The following is a 12,424-nucleotide window of genomic DNA, read 5'->3' on the forward strand; positions in this document are numbered from 1 at the left end:
TGTCCAATCGCCTGTAACAGCCAGTGCTGGTCAAGCCAAAACCAGGAGACTGGAACCCAATCTGGGTCTCCCTTATGGGTGACAGAGAGCTAAATCTTGAACCATCACGTGCTACTTCCCAGAGTGCACAGTATCAGGATGCTGGATCAGAAGTAGAGTAGCTAGAACTTGAACCAGGCACCTGATATGGGATGTGGGTGTCCCATCCCAAGTAGTGATTTAACCACTGCACTGTACACCTGCTCTATTACTGTTTAATATTGTTCTGGAGGCTTTGGTTAATGAACAAGAGTGAGACCATAGGAAGAACACTAATGAGGAAGGAAGAAAAAGACAGAAACACATTGCTTTTTGGAGGCCAATTATGATTAATTATTTAGTTAATCCAATAAACTTTTGCAAAACTATTAGGAAAAAGGCATCCAGGTATCAAACAAAAAGGTAGAATAACAAGCAAGAGCATCATTGTACACTAATTATAAGCTGGAAGAAAACATAATGGAAACTGGGAATCTCATTCATAATCATAAAAAAATTAAATCATCCTAGGGATTAACTGCATGATGGTTGCACAAGAAACTGCAAATCTTTCGTGAGGGAAAGGAAATCATTTAGGAGAAATTAAAATTTATTCAAGTCTCAGTTTTTATAGAAATCACATATATTTAAAAACCAGGAAACATGATCTGTGCAAATGCACTCTCCGTAATTAAACGGTGATGTAAATTTTAACTCAAATTCCAGAAACCATCTACCTAAAAAGCAAGCTCTAAAGTGTTTACCTACATGTTTCGGGTAAGATGAGAGCCTAGTGTGGGATAGAGAGAGATAGGAATTAGAAAATGTGGGACTTGCATTGGTGTTGGCGTTTAGCCACAGACCAGGGAAAGACAGTTGGATCTGAATGTCTCTAGGACAGCAAAGGAGGGAAAATGCATTTGAGCGTGTTAAGGGGACGGTGAGACAATTCTGAGTGCGTGAAGGTGGCAGCATAGTGGAGATTTATCAGCCTATAGTAATGCAAAACTCCTACAGTGATAATGAACTTCGTCGATGTTTTCATTTTTATCAATTTCTGACAGTGGGCCAGTATCAGTCATGGTCCCACAGGACACAGATGGCATGATCAAATGGGCAAGAGAGGAGAGTTTGACAAAGGGACAGTTTAGAAGGAAATGGCTGTGTCAACAGAAAGCATGAATGGAAAGAGGCTTCCAGGGAGATACTTAACCTGAAGACAGGGTGCTGGACAGAAGCTATGGCTCCTGCAAGGGGGCTGAGTGGGCTGCTGGTCAGCAGCCTTGGTGGGGAGGGAGCCCAAGGATGAAGACCTTGACCTCAGGGGGTTACAGTGAAATGCCCCTGAAATTCTCGTGCAAAATACCTACAAGTGCTGCAAAAGGCAAGAGAAATCCTCTATAGGCCAAAAGAAAGAAGAAGGCCCTTCTGGATTGCAATCTTAGACTGGTGTTGGGGCTGCCCAGGGATAAGACAAGTAGAGGCCGGCGCCGCGGCTCACTTGGCTAATCCTCTGCCTGCGGCGCTGACACCCTGGGTTCTAGTCCCTGTTGGGGCGCCGGATTCTGTCCCGGTTACTCCTCTTCCAGTCCAGCTCTCTGCTGTGGCCCAGGAAGGCAGTGGAGGATGGCCCAAGTGCTTGGGCCCTGCACCCGCATGGGAGACCAGGAGGAAGCACCTGGCTCCTGACTTTGGATCCGTGCAGCGTGTGTGCCAGCCGTAGTGGCCGTTTAGGGGGTGAACCAATGGAAGGAAGACTTCTCTCTGTCTCTCTCTAACTCTGCCTGTCAAAAAAAAAAAAAAAAAAAAAAAAAAAAGAGACAAGTAGAGGTCATGGTGGGATGGAGGAGGTGGGAGAATGGTCCTCCTTAAAGTCAGGGTCCTTGGGGAGGCCAAACTTTGAATGAAAAGGCGAGCCGGAAAGAAACCCAGCTAGTACCTGGAGACAAGAGAGCTTCTCTGATGCAGACTGGAGTCTGGGCAGAACATATAGGATGGCCCCTGAGAATTCACCAACACAGGTGTGGAGTATGACAGTGCTCCACTGTCCTGTAGCTTCACTGCACTGGCGAGGTCTGATGCCTTTCTGTTCATGTTCCCTTGACTGTTACTTGTCTTTTAGGGCTGTCCCCATCCCTCTTATTCTAAAGCTCCACAATGACGTGGCTTCTGCACCCAGTGTCCCGAGCATTTGACCTTTAGCTCTCGAGGTTTGCCTGTGCTTTCTACCACAAATTGGCCTGGCTCCCATGCACTGCCCTCTATAAGGGTGCTTCAGAGGCTCATGGGAAACAACACTAAAAGATAAGTTTGTTTTGGTGCAAAAGTGTTTTTTGAAATGCATGCGTAGTTTTTTCATAATACACATTTTTCACCAACTTTTTGAAGTCCCCTTGTATGTGGGCACTTAGGAGTCAGTTTTCCTGGCTCCACTGAGATAGTGCTTGTTCACCTCCTCACCAGTTTTGGGGTTACTGCTTCATAGTGTGGCTTTCTTTCCCCTCCCCTCGTTTTTGTGGATTTCTATCTGCTTTATTCATCGGGTGTTATCTGCAGGATTTGGGGAAAGAACAGAGGTGAATGGTGTGTTCCGTCTTCCATGTTTAACTGCAAGATCTAACCACTGACTTTCTTTGCCACTGTCGCCTCATGAAAGAGTAAACTCTTGCCTTAAGGATTCCCAGGGAGCAAAAAGGGAGGAAAGAGGAAAAGGGGGAAGAAAATGTTTAATCATTTTTTCTTGTGTTCCATCTTTCACTGGACCTGAATTTTGACACATGTGCTGGGTACCAGGGTCTACTTCCTGGTGACATTCTCTATTTGTGACTCAGCCTGGTGGTAGCAACAGTGTCCCCTGGGCTGTCTCAGCATTGGCAGTAGGGTAGCTGGGGGGTTCTGCTGGGCAGAATTACTCAGCTTTGGAATGGATTTCCCAGGGATGGAGGGAAGTAGAGTTATTGTTTGTTGAGTCTTTGTGATGGTTAATTTTGCATGTCAACTTGACCTTGCCCATTGGGCAGCCAGATTAATCATTATTTCTGGGTGCATCTGTGAGGCTGTTTTCAGTTAAGATTAGCATTTGAATTGGTCTCAATAAAGTAGATTGCTGGCCCGTGCTGTGGCTCACTTGGCTAATCCTCTGCCTGCGGCCGGTTGGGGTGCCGGGGTCTGTCCTGGTTGCTCCTCTTCCAGTTCAGCTCTCTGCTGTGGCCCAGGAAGGCAGTGGAGGATGGCCCAAGTGCTTGGGCCCTGCACCCGCATGGGAGACCAGGAGGAAGCACCTGGCTCCTGACTTTGGATCAGCGCAGTGCACTGGCTGTAGCAGCCATTTAGGGGGTGAACCAATGGAAGGAAGACCTTTCTCTCTGTCTCTGTCTCTGTCTCTCTAACTCTGCCTGTCAAAAAAAAAAAAAAAAAAAAAGTAGATTGCCTTTCCCAGTGTTAGTGGATATCATCCAATAAATTGAGAGACTGGAGAGAGCAAAAAGGCAAATGAAAGTGGCATTTACCTCTTAGCTTCCTGGCAGATTGCAGGCTTTGCTGGCCCCACAATCAGGTAAAGCTAAGTATGCATTACCTATGCAGCCAGCCAGCACTCCTATTGGTCTGTTTCTCTGGAGAACCTCAACTTTGTTTCTGAAGTTCGATTAAGAAATGATGCCTGTGTGTCCACATATTGTTACTGTTCTAGTACTGTGTTAATAAAGTCCGCAGATGCCTGATCTTATTCACAAAAGGGAAGAAACTAAGCAAACTCAGTACTATGAAGCTAACAATTATCCCCAAGGTAATTTTGGGATTTAATGCAGTCTCACTTAAAATTCGGATAGGGTCCTTTAAAGAGCTTTATGAAATGATTTCAAAATTATTTGTAAAATAAGAAAACACTAAGAGGAGTATTTTAAGAAAAAAGAACATCTCCTTCCATTTCCAAGCCGAACACCTGGTTTGTCAGCTTTGAAACATCTCCCTCTTACTCCTTTGCATCCAACCCAGGACAGAATCTACCACTAAAAGCTATCTCAGGGCAGGGGTGTGACATAGTGACTAATACACTCGTTATGATGGCATGTCTAGGTTCAAGTCCAGCTCCACTCCCAATTCCAGCTTCCCACTCTGCAGCCTGCCCCCTGAGTGATGGATGGGTCACATGGTTGGGCCCTTGCCACCCATGTGGGAGAGCTCGACTGAACTTCCGGCTCCCAGCATTTGTTCCCAGCCTTGGCCATTACATACACTGGAGAGTGAACCAGTAGACAGGACTTCTCTGTCTCTCTGCCTCTTACATAATTTCCAAAGTCAAATCTACCCATTCTCTCCACCGTCACTTCCGACTCCATCGTGTAAGCCGCCTCCTTTGCCCACTGCATCATTTCAGTGTCCATCTAACCCATCTTCTCAACACTACCAGACCCATCCAGTCCGGTTTCCACTCAGAGACCACATTTGATCCCCTCCATCTCCTGGCCTAACCTCTCAGCAGCTTTTCTTTGCTCATCTCCTCCCCCTCTTCCTTATTCGTATTGTGATCGCTTCTCTTTCACTAATTCATTTATCCATCTCTAGTGATTCAGAACTTTCAATGTGTGGGACAAAGATCAAAGCCCTAGGGAGATAATGAGCAAAATCAGACGTAACTGATGTCAACACCCTAGGGTTTTAAAGGCAAAGGACATTAAACATGAAAAAAGATTGCAGTGTGTTAGTAATTAAACCAGTGTCAATTTAACATAATAAGATTAGTTAATCTTTTTATAACCATTAAACTGGTAAAACCCAAATAAAAGAGGCTAAATTAAATGCTGAGGAAGCTGGAAGAAACCTATATTGATTCATTATTGGTTCTGTGGTGAACGGATTAAATGTTTTGGAGAAGAGTCTGGAAAGAGGCTTCAAGAACCACACACACCACAAAAAAAATTCCACATTCTTTGGCCCTGCAGTCTTACTCTTGGGAAGTTATTTCAGGGAACTAATTCCCAGGAAGAAGGGACTGTAGAGAAGATTTTAGATACAGATTTTGCTTTCTGTTAGCAAAAGATCTGACAACGCCTAATGGTTAATAAAGGCAAGTTAGATAAGTTGTCTAGAGTAAGCTGATGCAATTAATTATGACCACGTAAACAAAACCAAATGCAAAAGGTAGGACACAGTGTGTTTGAATGTGATATAGAAATTCTGGATATGGATGAATACTTGAAGAAATAAAAATAAAATAATTGCCAAGTGTTACTGTGGTGGATTTTTTGTGTGATTGGACCTAAAAACCAGTAATTCTTTCAATTAAGTGTTCAATGGAAGATATGGCTGAATTTCATTATAAAATTCACTTTGATTATGTAAAGTATATATCCCAGGGGCCATATGAATATTTCAGGCAATGTATTGTCAAACAAAAAAAATGGTTCCTGGAAAAAACATGCTTTTCATCAATATATATATTTTTAAACAGTACCGACACTGGTGTTGTTTCAAGCACAGGGACAGTTAGGCAGCCTACACTGTCACAGGGTCTCTACAGGATCGAGCTGTTTGTCAAAAACCCAGGAGCTGTATCCAGGACTCCAGAGTACAGAGATTCAGCATCTCTCAGCACCCAGTGCCCAAGCAAAGCCTGGGCAACCTCCAACCCCAGGACATCCATGTGTGGTGACAGCGCCTGGTCTCCTCCTTCCTGTAGCGCCTGGCGCTCTGATGCAGACTGGCAGCGCCCCCAAGCAGACACTACAGGAGCTTGCCCTTTTCCTAATGCCTCAGGGAGCAGGAGCTCATCCAGGCTCAGGGAATCCACACCTGCTCTTTCTAAGCTGGGCTCTCCACGGAGAAGGTCTTGGATAGTGGAGCAAAGCCGTTGAATGCAGCACAGCTCAGAATTCAGTTCCTGCTGAGTTCATGTCAGTACAGCAGCACCTTATTAAAATGTGCTGTGCCTCAGATATTTAATTGTACTGCAGAGGACAGAGATTGATTGCCTCATGACAGTTCCCCAGAGGAAGGTAAAAGGGAATCGGGAGATCTAAGCTTTGGGCTTGGTTCACACACTCGCTGGCTATGTGATCTAGATCTGTAACTCCTTTGTGCTTCAGGCTTTTTTGCTTACAAAGTTAGGAGGTAAAATTAGATGATCCAGTCTTATCACGGAATTGTAGAGAGACCTGATAGGCAGCGCTTTGACAGGATGTCACCATTTCCAGACAGCCAGCAGAGATTCACGGCATTGCCCTAGAGAGGGGATGCCCGAGGCCTGTTAGGCCTTTCCCTGCCTCCCGTCTCATCTCAGCACATGTATCCCCCCTTCGACAGAGAGGGGTGCCACTGTGACTGCAGAGTGCCCAGCACTTCAGCAGAGCAAAGTCCACACAGCATTTGGAACACACCATTCTATATGATGACTGAGAGGAGCTACCTACAGGTGTCGCCCACTGTAAGAGACAGCGGAAAGCGCAAGTGTGTTGCACACTCCTCAGGTGTGAATCCTCAAGGCTAAGTTACCCAAACAAACTAAAGGTCTGAGGCCAGCACTGCGGCGCAGGGGGTAAACACACTGGCCTGAAGTGCCAGCATCCCATATGGGTGCCAGTTTGAGACCCGGCTGCTCCACTTCCGATCCAGCTCCCTGCTAATGCGCCTGGGAAAGCAGTAGAAGATGGCCCAAGTCCTTGGGCCCCTGCACCCTTGTGAGAGACTTGGAAGAAGCTCCCGGCTCCTAGCTTTGGCCAAACTAAACCAGTGGATGGAAGATCTTTCTCTCTCTGTCTCTGTCTCTCCCTCTCTATAATTCTGCCTTTCAGATTAAATAAATAAACCTTAAAAAAAGTAAAAGAGAACTGAAGGTCAGACACCCTAGATTCTACCTTATCCTGTTGCAGAGATGCTCAAAGTGTGGCCCACAGACTCCCAGGGACCCTGAGACTCTCTCAGGGGGTCTGTGAGGTAAGAGTACTTTCATAATAACACAAAGGCGCTATTTGCCTTTTGCAGTGTGCTGTCATTAGCAGTGGCCCCAGCAGGGATCAAGGCAGAGGCCCGGAAGTATTCATGTTAGTACTGTGTGCGTTACTGTCATGTATGGCCGTCAACAACAAAAGCTAGTGGTACTTAAGGATGTCCTTAAAGTCACGATAAAACCATTAATTGTATTAAATCTCTACCTTTGAGAACAAATCTTTAGATTTTTCTGTGCGATTAATTGGTAAACACCAAAAGCACTTCTGCTAGATATTGAAACATTATGATTGTCTTGAATAAAAGCACTTAGGTGATCCTTTGAGACGCAAGCCGGACGGCCACTCTTTATATTCATAAAATGTCATTTTACTTGAAAGAGAGAATGACAAACAAATTACAGTTATTCAGACTTGGGAATCTGGCATGCATTTTCTCAAAAATAAAGGCAAAGAAAACAACTGACACTTGTTGCCAATGATAAAATTCAAGCTTTCAAGCAAAAATCAGAATTTTGGAACACTAGTAGCCATTACTTTGAGCTTTCCAACACTTCTCAAAGAAGATTCTAATATGTTATTTGATATTAATGGGCGTTACTTTTGATATTGTTTAATGACCTGTCTCAACTTTTGGCTGCTCTTCATAACTCAGTAAACCAATATTTTCTAGATGACTAATGTATGATATTACAAAGTCATCCCTTTGTAAAAAATTCATTTAAAGTACAAGATAAAGCAATGCATTTTAATGTAATAGAGTACAAGTTCATTGACATAGTTTCATATTCCACATTGTAATTAAGTTTTAAAAAACTGTCCTCTGTAGTTCGTAGTAGTTTGTGGTTTGGTAGCAAAAAAATTATATGTAATTATCTGAAAAAGTTATTAAAATACTCATTACTTTTCCATTTATATAATCTGTGTAAGAATTTTCTTTGTAGACTTCAACCAGATATGCCACAAAAGGTTGGATGCAGAAACAAAGGCAAATAAGAATCCAGATGTTTTCTATTGAGTCAAACATTAGAGAGATGTGCAAAAATATAAAACAATGACATTCTCTTCACTAAATTTCTCTTGTTTGGTAAAAATGTATATTTTTATAAAATATGTTACATGAATGTGGAATGAGCTTGTTATGGTTAATTTACTAATATTTACTTGCAAATTAATAAATAATGGGCTTAAATTTCTCAGCTTTAATTTTTGACATGGTGAGCATTGACAGGTAATACTCTACATGAACAAAGACTTGTTAGCGTTCTCAATGATATTTAAGCATGGAAAAAGAGGACTCAAGAAGAAAAAGCTCCAGTACCCCTGTCCCAGGACCTCTGTGGACAAAGTGACGTTTTGGTTGACTAATGAATAACGGAGAGAGGGACTTGGCATTTGCCGGTTTGTACTTTTCAGGGGAAGCTTCCCTGGGCTTGATGACAAAGGTTGGTTATCAAGACAGAATCATCAATACAGCGGCAAGAGGGAATGCATCTATTTTCTAAGATTGGTGGAAACCACTTTTGAGAGCAGAGAACTTTCAAGGTCCTGGCTAGACCTTCTCTGTGCCCTTTTAAATGGCCCCAGTCCTCCGAGTGCACAGGTTCACGCCTTTGCCTCCTAGGAAAGGCCGGCCACACTCCCTGCTCAAGACAGGCTAGCTGTAGCCTACATCTGCCTCCCAGGTCATGGTGAACACCACTCTGAACATAAGCACTTCCAGGTATCAAGACTCCAAGATGTACATGTCCCGGAGGACTCCTCAGTGTGGTGAAGAAGGACTCCTGGAGAAATCATTGCAGTATGATGTGATGAATGCTGTCCTGTACATAGTCACCAAATTTTTTTTCCAACCAAAAATTAGGATACAACCTTACAGTGTAACATAATATCTGACAATGCAACCACCCTGGGGGAAGGGAACACACATGTCTGCTATGCTTTTTAAATGCCTCACAGTGCCACAGAAATCCTGTTTGGATTCAGACTTGATTTGGCCCCCAAACCCAGAAACAATGGTTTTGTACTCCCTCCACCCTCACCCTCTAAATTCTGGGAAGTGACAGTGGCAAAATAGAAAGTCCTTAGAATCATGAACGATGAGTAATGGGCCCCTAACATTTATTTCCTCTGAGTTAGTGGATGGGAGCTCTGGAGATTTTTTTCCATCTTGCTTGTTCCAAGCAGTGTTTCTTCCAGGCAGAGTGCAAGTTTGTTCCTGCAGGCCTCCCACACCAGCTGAGGCAGATCAGGCTGCATCCCAGAGTTAGAAGAGGGAACGAGGAAGATCCCAAGCCTTCACTGCATGTGGGTCGAATTAAACAACAGGGCTCTGGATCTGCCAAAAGGTGTCAGACTCCCCTCTGGGTGGGCTGTCTGGGGACCAGGGAGGTTCTGGTCTGGTTTGGGTCTTCTTAAGTTCTAACCATGTGCCCTTGTCTGCTTTGAGGCCTGACCCAAATCCCTCTTTTTAATCTCTTTATCCCCTTCCTACAGTTCATTCCCAGCTGCGGTAAACCCAAAGCAAAATGCACAAGAATCAAACAATGAACAGAAAAAACATGCTCAGAACCATACACAGACATCCTGCCACCCACATCTAGAGAGAATGGGCAACACTGGGTCTGAAAGGCAACCCAAATGAAAGGTATGATAAGGAGCCTGACAAGCCCCTTTCAAATCTTAGTTTTACTACTTGCATTTGATTGTGGGCAATCCTAGCAGCTCAAACACAGGGCATTTTTGAAGATTAAGTGACATAGCATTTGTAAAAACGCTTAGTACATGTTAAATCCACCATTCATAGTTACAACTTTCACATCTTTCTGTGTGATTATTTGATTACTGTCTGTGTTCCCATTAAACTGAATATATGAGAACACGAACTGCATCTATTTGTGTTCACTATTATCTCTAGAGCTTGGCACCATGCCTGGCACACATTAGGGATTTATTGAAACAACTCTGTGATGAAATGGAGTTGATCGGGTCCTGATTAAGGAACCCCAAATAGCAAAGCTTGGGACCCCTTGACAGCTCTCATGGACTGGTATTGGCCATCATGAAGGGATTCAAGGTGGCCTCTGGCATTGGTAAGGAAAGGGCGTATGGGCTGATTATCAGTGCCTGCTGTGGCTGAATATGTTGACTATTTGTTGACCTTGGCCTGTGAAGTCTACTGCAGGTTCCTTTGCCAGAGATTTCCAGCACAAATAGGCCTGTTGCGTAACTCAATGATAAGAGTTGTTTCAGGAGGGCTGAGGTTACCAAACACCCGCCTAAAGATAAGTAGCATGACATCAAGGGTGCCGTTTATTTATTTATTTCATTACTTACTTATACAGGGAAAAGTGGAGAGGGATAGAGAAGTAGGGGAAAGAGAAGGAGAGGGAGACAGAGAGAAACAGAGGGAGAGAGAAAAGGCTCCCATCTGCTGGTTCATTCCTTCAAATGCCTACAATAATGGTGGGGGCCAAAGCCAGGAGCCAGAAATTCAACCCAGATCTCACATGAGTGGTAGGGACCCAGCCATCACTGATGCCTCCCCCGATGCATTTTGGCAGGAAGCTGGAGTCAGAAGCAGAGCTGGGATTCAACCCAGTTACTCCATACAGGATGTAGACGTCCCAACTGGAGTCTTAACCACCAGGCCAAATGTTCAACTCAAGACTTTTTTTTTTAAATCATAAATAAGAAAAACTGAGAACAAAAACTAGGCAAAGTCAAAAGTATGCAATTATTATTCCTGTCTCTCTTGATGAATGTTTACTTGGAATGTGTGTTTCATCAGTCAGTTGAAAATAATGAGAGGCATGCATACATCAGCTAGTCTATCTCACAACCAGACACAAATTCAACAATGTGCTTGCTTTTCCTCAACCCATAAAGTAGCCACTGATTCTACTCACGAGGGTAATCCTTTGGGTGTGTCTTCTCAGACCAGTTCCCATAAAACGTGAGTCTGTACTTGGCAGTTCCGCAGGCGCAGCAGTCTAAGATGGGTTTATCAGTCACCCCGTCAAAAGTGGAATCTGAAACATGATGTCAGCCAGTTAGGAAACAAGTTTGAGCGGTGTGTGAGGCAGCACCCTACTGCTCTCATCCTAATCTGAATCCCTGGAAAAAGCAGTGATGCAGTAGAGCTTTTATTGACTAATCAGACTCAGAACCAGGTCCGCATGTGGACTATCACGATTTTGAATGCCTCTAAGTACGATAGCTGCACTTCGCAAAACAAAACAAAACAAAACAAAACAAAACAAAACAAAAACAGAATTTAGAACTTTGCTCTGAGATCTCTGGGATGTGTAGGGCAGAATATTTGAGATGGATGAGGCCATCTTGGGAAAGCAGGGGTAAAATGCATCCAGTTATCATTTCTGGGTCCTTGCCTCCTGTCTTATCCCTTCCACAACAGTTTCTATACCACAATATAACAAAAATATTAAATGTTTCTCTAGGAAATATTCTCTAGGGCCAAAGTACCAGGACCAGAAGGAGCAGCGACTTTGAAGAAGAATTCTGAGGACAAGCAGAGAGACCTAAGGATCCACCGAGGGGAAAAAGATGCAAACAGTCACATGTCTTTTAATCATGCTTTCGGAGTCTTTACTGGGAGGGGTAGGGGATGGGAAATTTGTTCAGAAGTTCAGGTTCAAGTCTGGGTATAGAAGCAGCCAGGAAAAACTTAACAAGATTCCCTTTCTGCCCCCATTTTTAGCTGTGAATAGTTGATAAGTGGGGAAAGAGAGATTACATGAATAAATTCAGTATTTCTGATTGTCAAACCCACATCCCTAACTGTGCCTTGTTGCTTTTAGTCTGTTCTGCTTCCTGCACTAGGAAAACAATGGCTACAAGTACAACTTGTTTCAATTGCTTTCTCTTCAGTTCCCCTAGACGTATGAACATAAATGCGTTTTGCAAGTTGGACTTTTATTCTTAAATACTGTAAAAGAGCAGCAACAAAGAATATAAAAATCATTTTGAGTGTCAGGAAGAGAATTTTACAAGTCTTCCTTTTTGAATTCAGTGGGTTCATTTGAGTTGAAAATGCAAAATGAGTGATTGGTAGAAGTAACGAATCCTGGGTTTTAGGATAGAGACAAGGATGGGTATTTTGACAATAACTACAGCATATCAGGTCCTTGTATGTGCTAACGTCTTTCTGTCCATATATTGTCTCATCTAGTCTGAATAATCCTAGCAGATAAATGCTTCGGTTATTCTCATTTTACAGATCGACAAGTTGAGGCAGAATAGGCAACTGGCTCAAGGTCAGAGGGTTAGTGAGAAGTCCAAGCAGAACTGGAGCTCGGATCTTTTTGGGTACATAGCTCTTAGTCTCTACTTTTGTCATTCCAAGGAGGACCTTCTCTGGATTGGTCTGCATAAGCACCAGTGAGAGAAAACTTTTTGTCTGTTTCTGCTTTGCTTTTTTCAAATGAAGAATGGTGCAGTTC

General features: G+C 43.5%; 1 protein-coding gene across 1 annotated transcript in view; it reads right to left on the bottom strand.

Annotated features, from left to right (window-relative positions):
- SPON1 (spondin 1) overlaps positions 1-12,424 on the bottom strand; it is a 325,832-nt gene that overhangs the window by 165,235 nt on the left and 148,173 nt on the right. Inside the window, exon 5 of the mRNA XM_002708823.5 lies at positions 10,871-10,993. Within this exon, the coding sequence (XP_002708869.1) occupies positions 10,871-10,993 (123 nt within the window). The remainder of the gene's footprint in view (positions 1-10,870; positions 10,994-12,424) is intronic.

This window comes from Oryctolagus cuniculus, chromosome 1 (assembly GCF_964237555.1).
Source record: "Oryctolagus cuniculus chromosome 1, mOryCun1.1, whole genome shotgun sequence".
In the NCBI taxonomy this organism is placed as follows: domain Eukaryota; kingdom Metazoa; phylum Chordata; class Mammalia; order Lagomorpha; family Leporidae; genus Oryctolagus; species Oryctolagus cuniculus.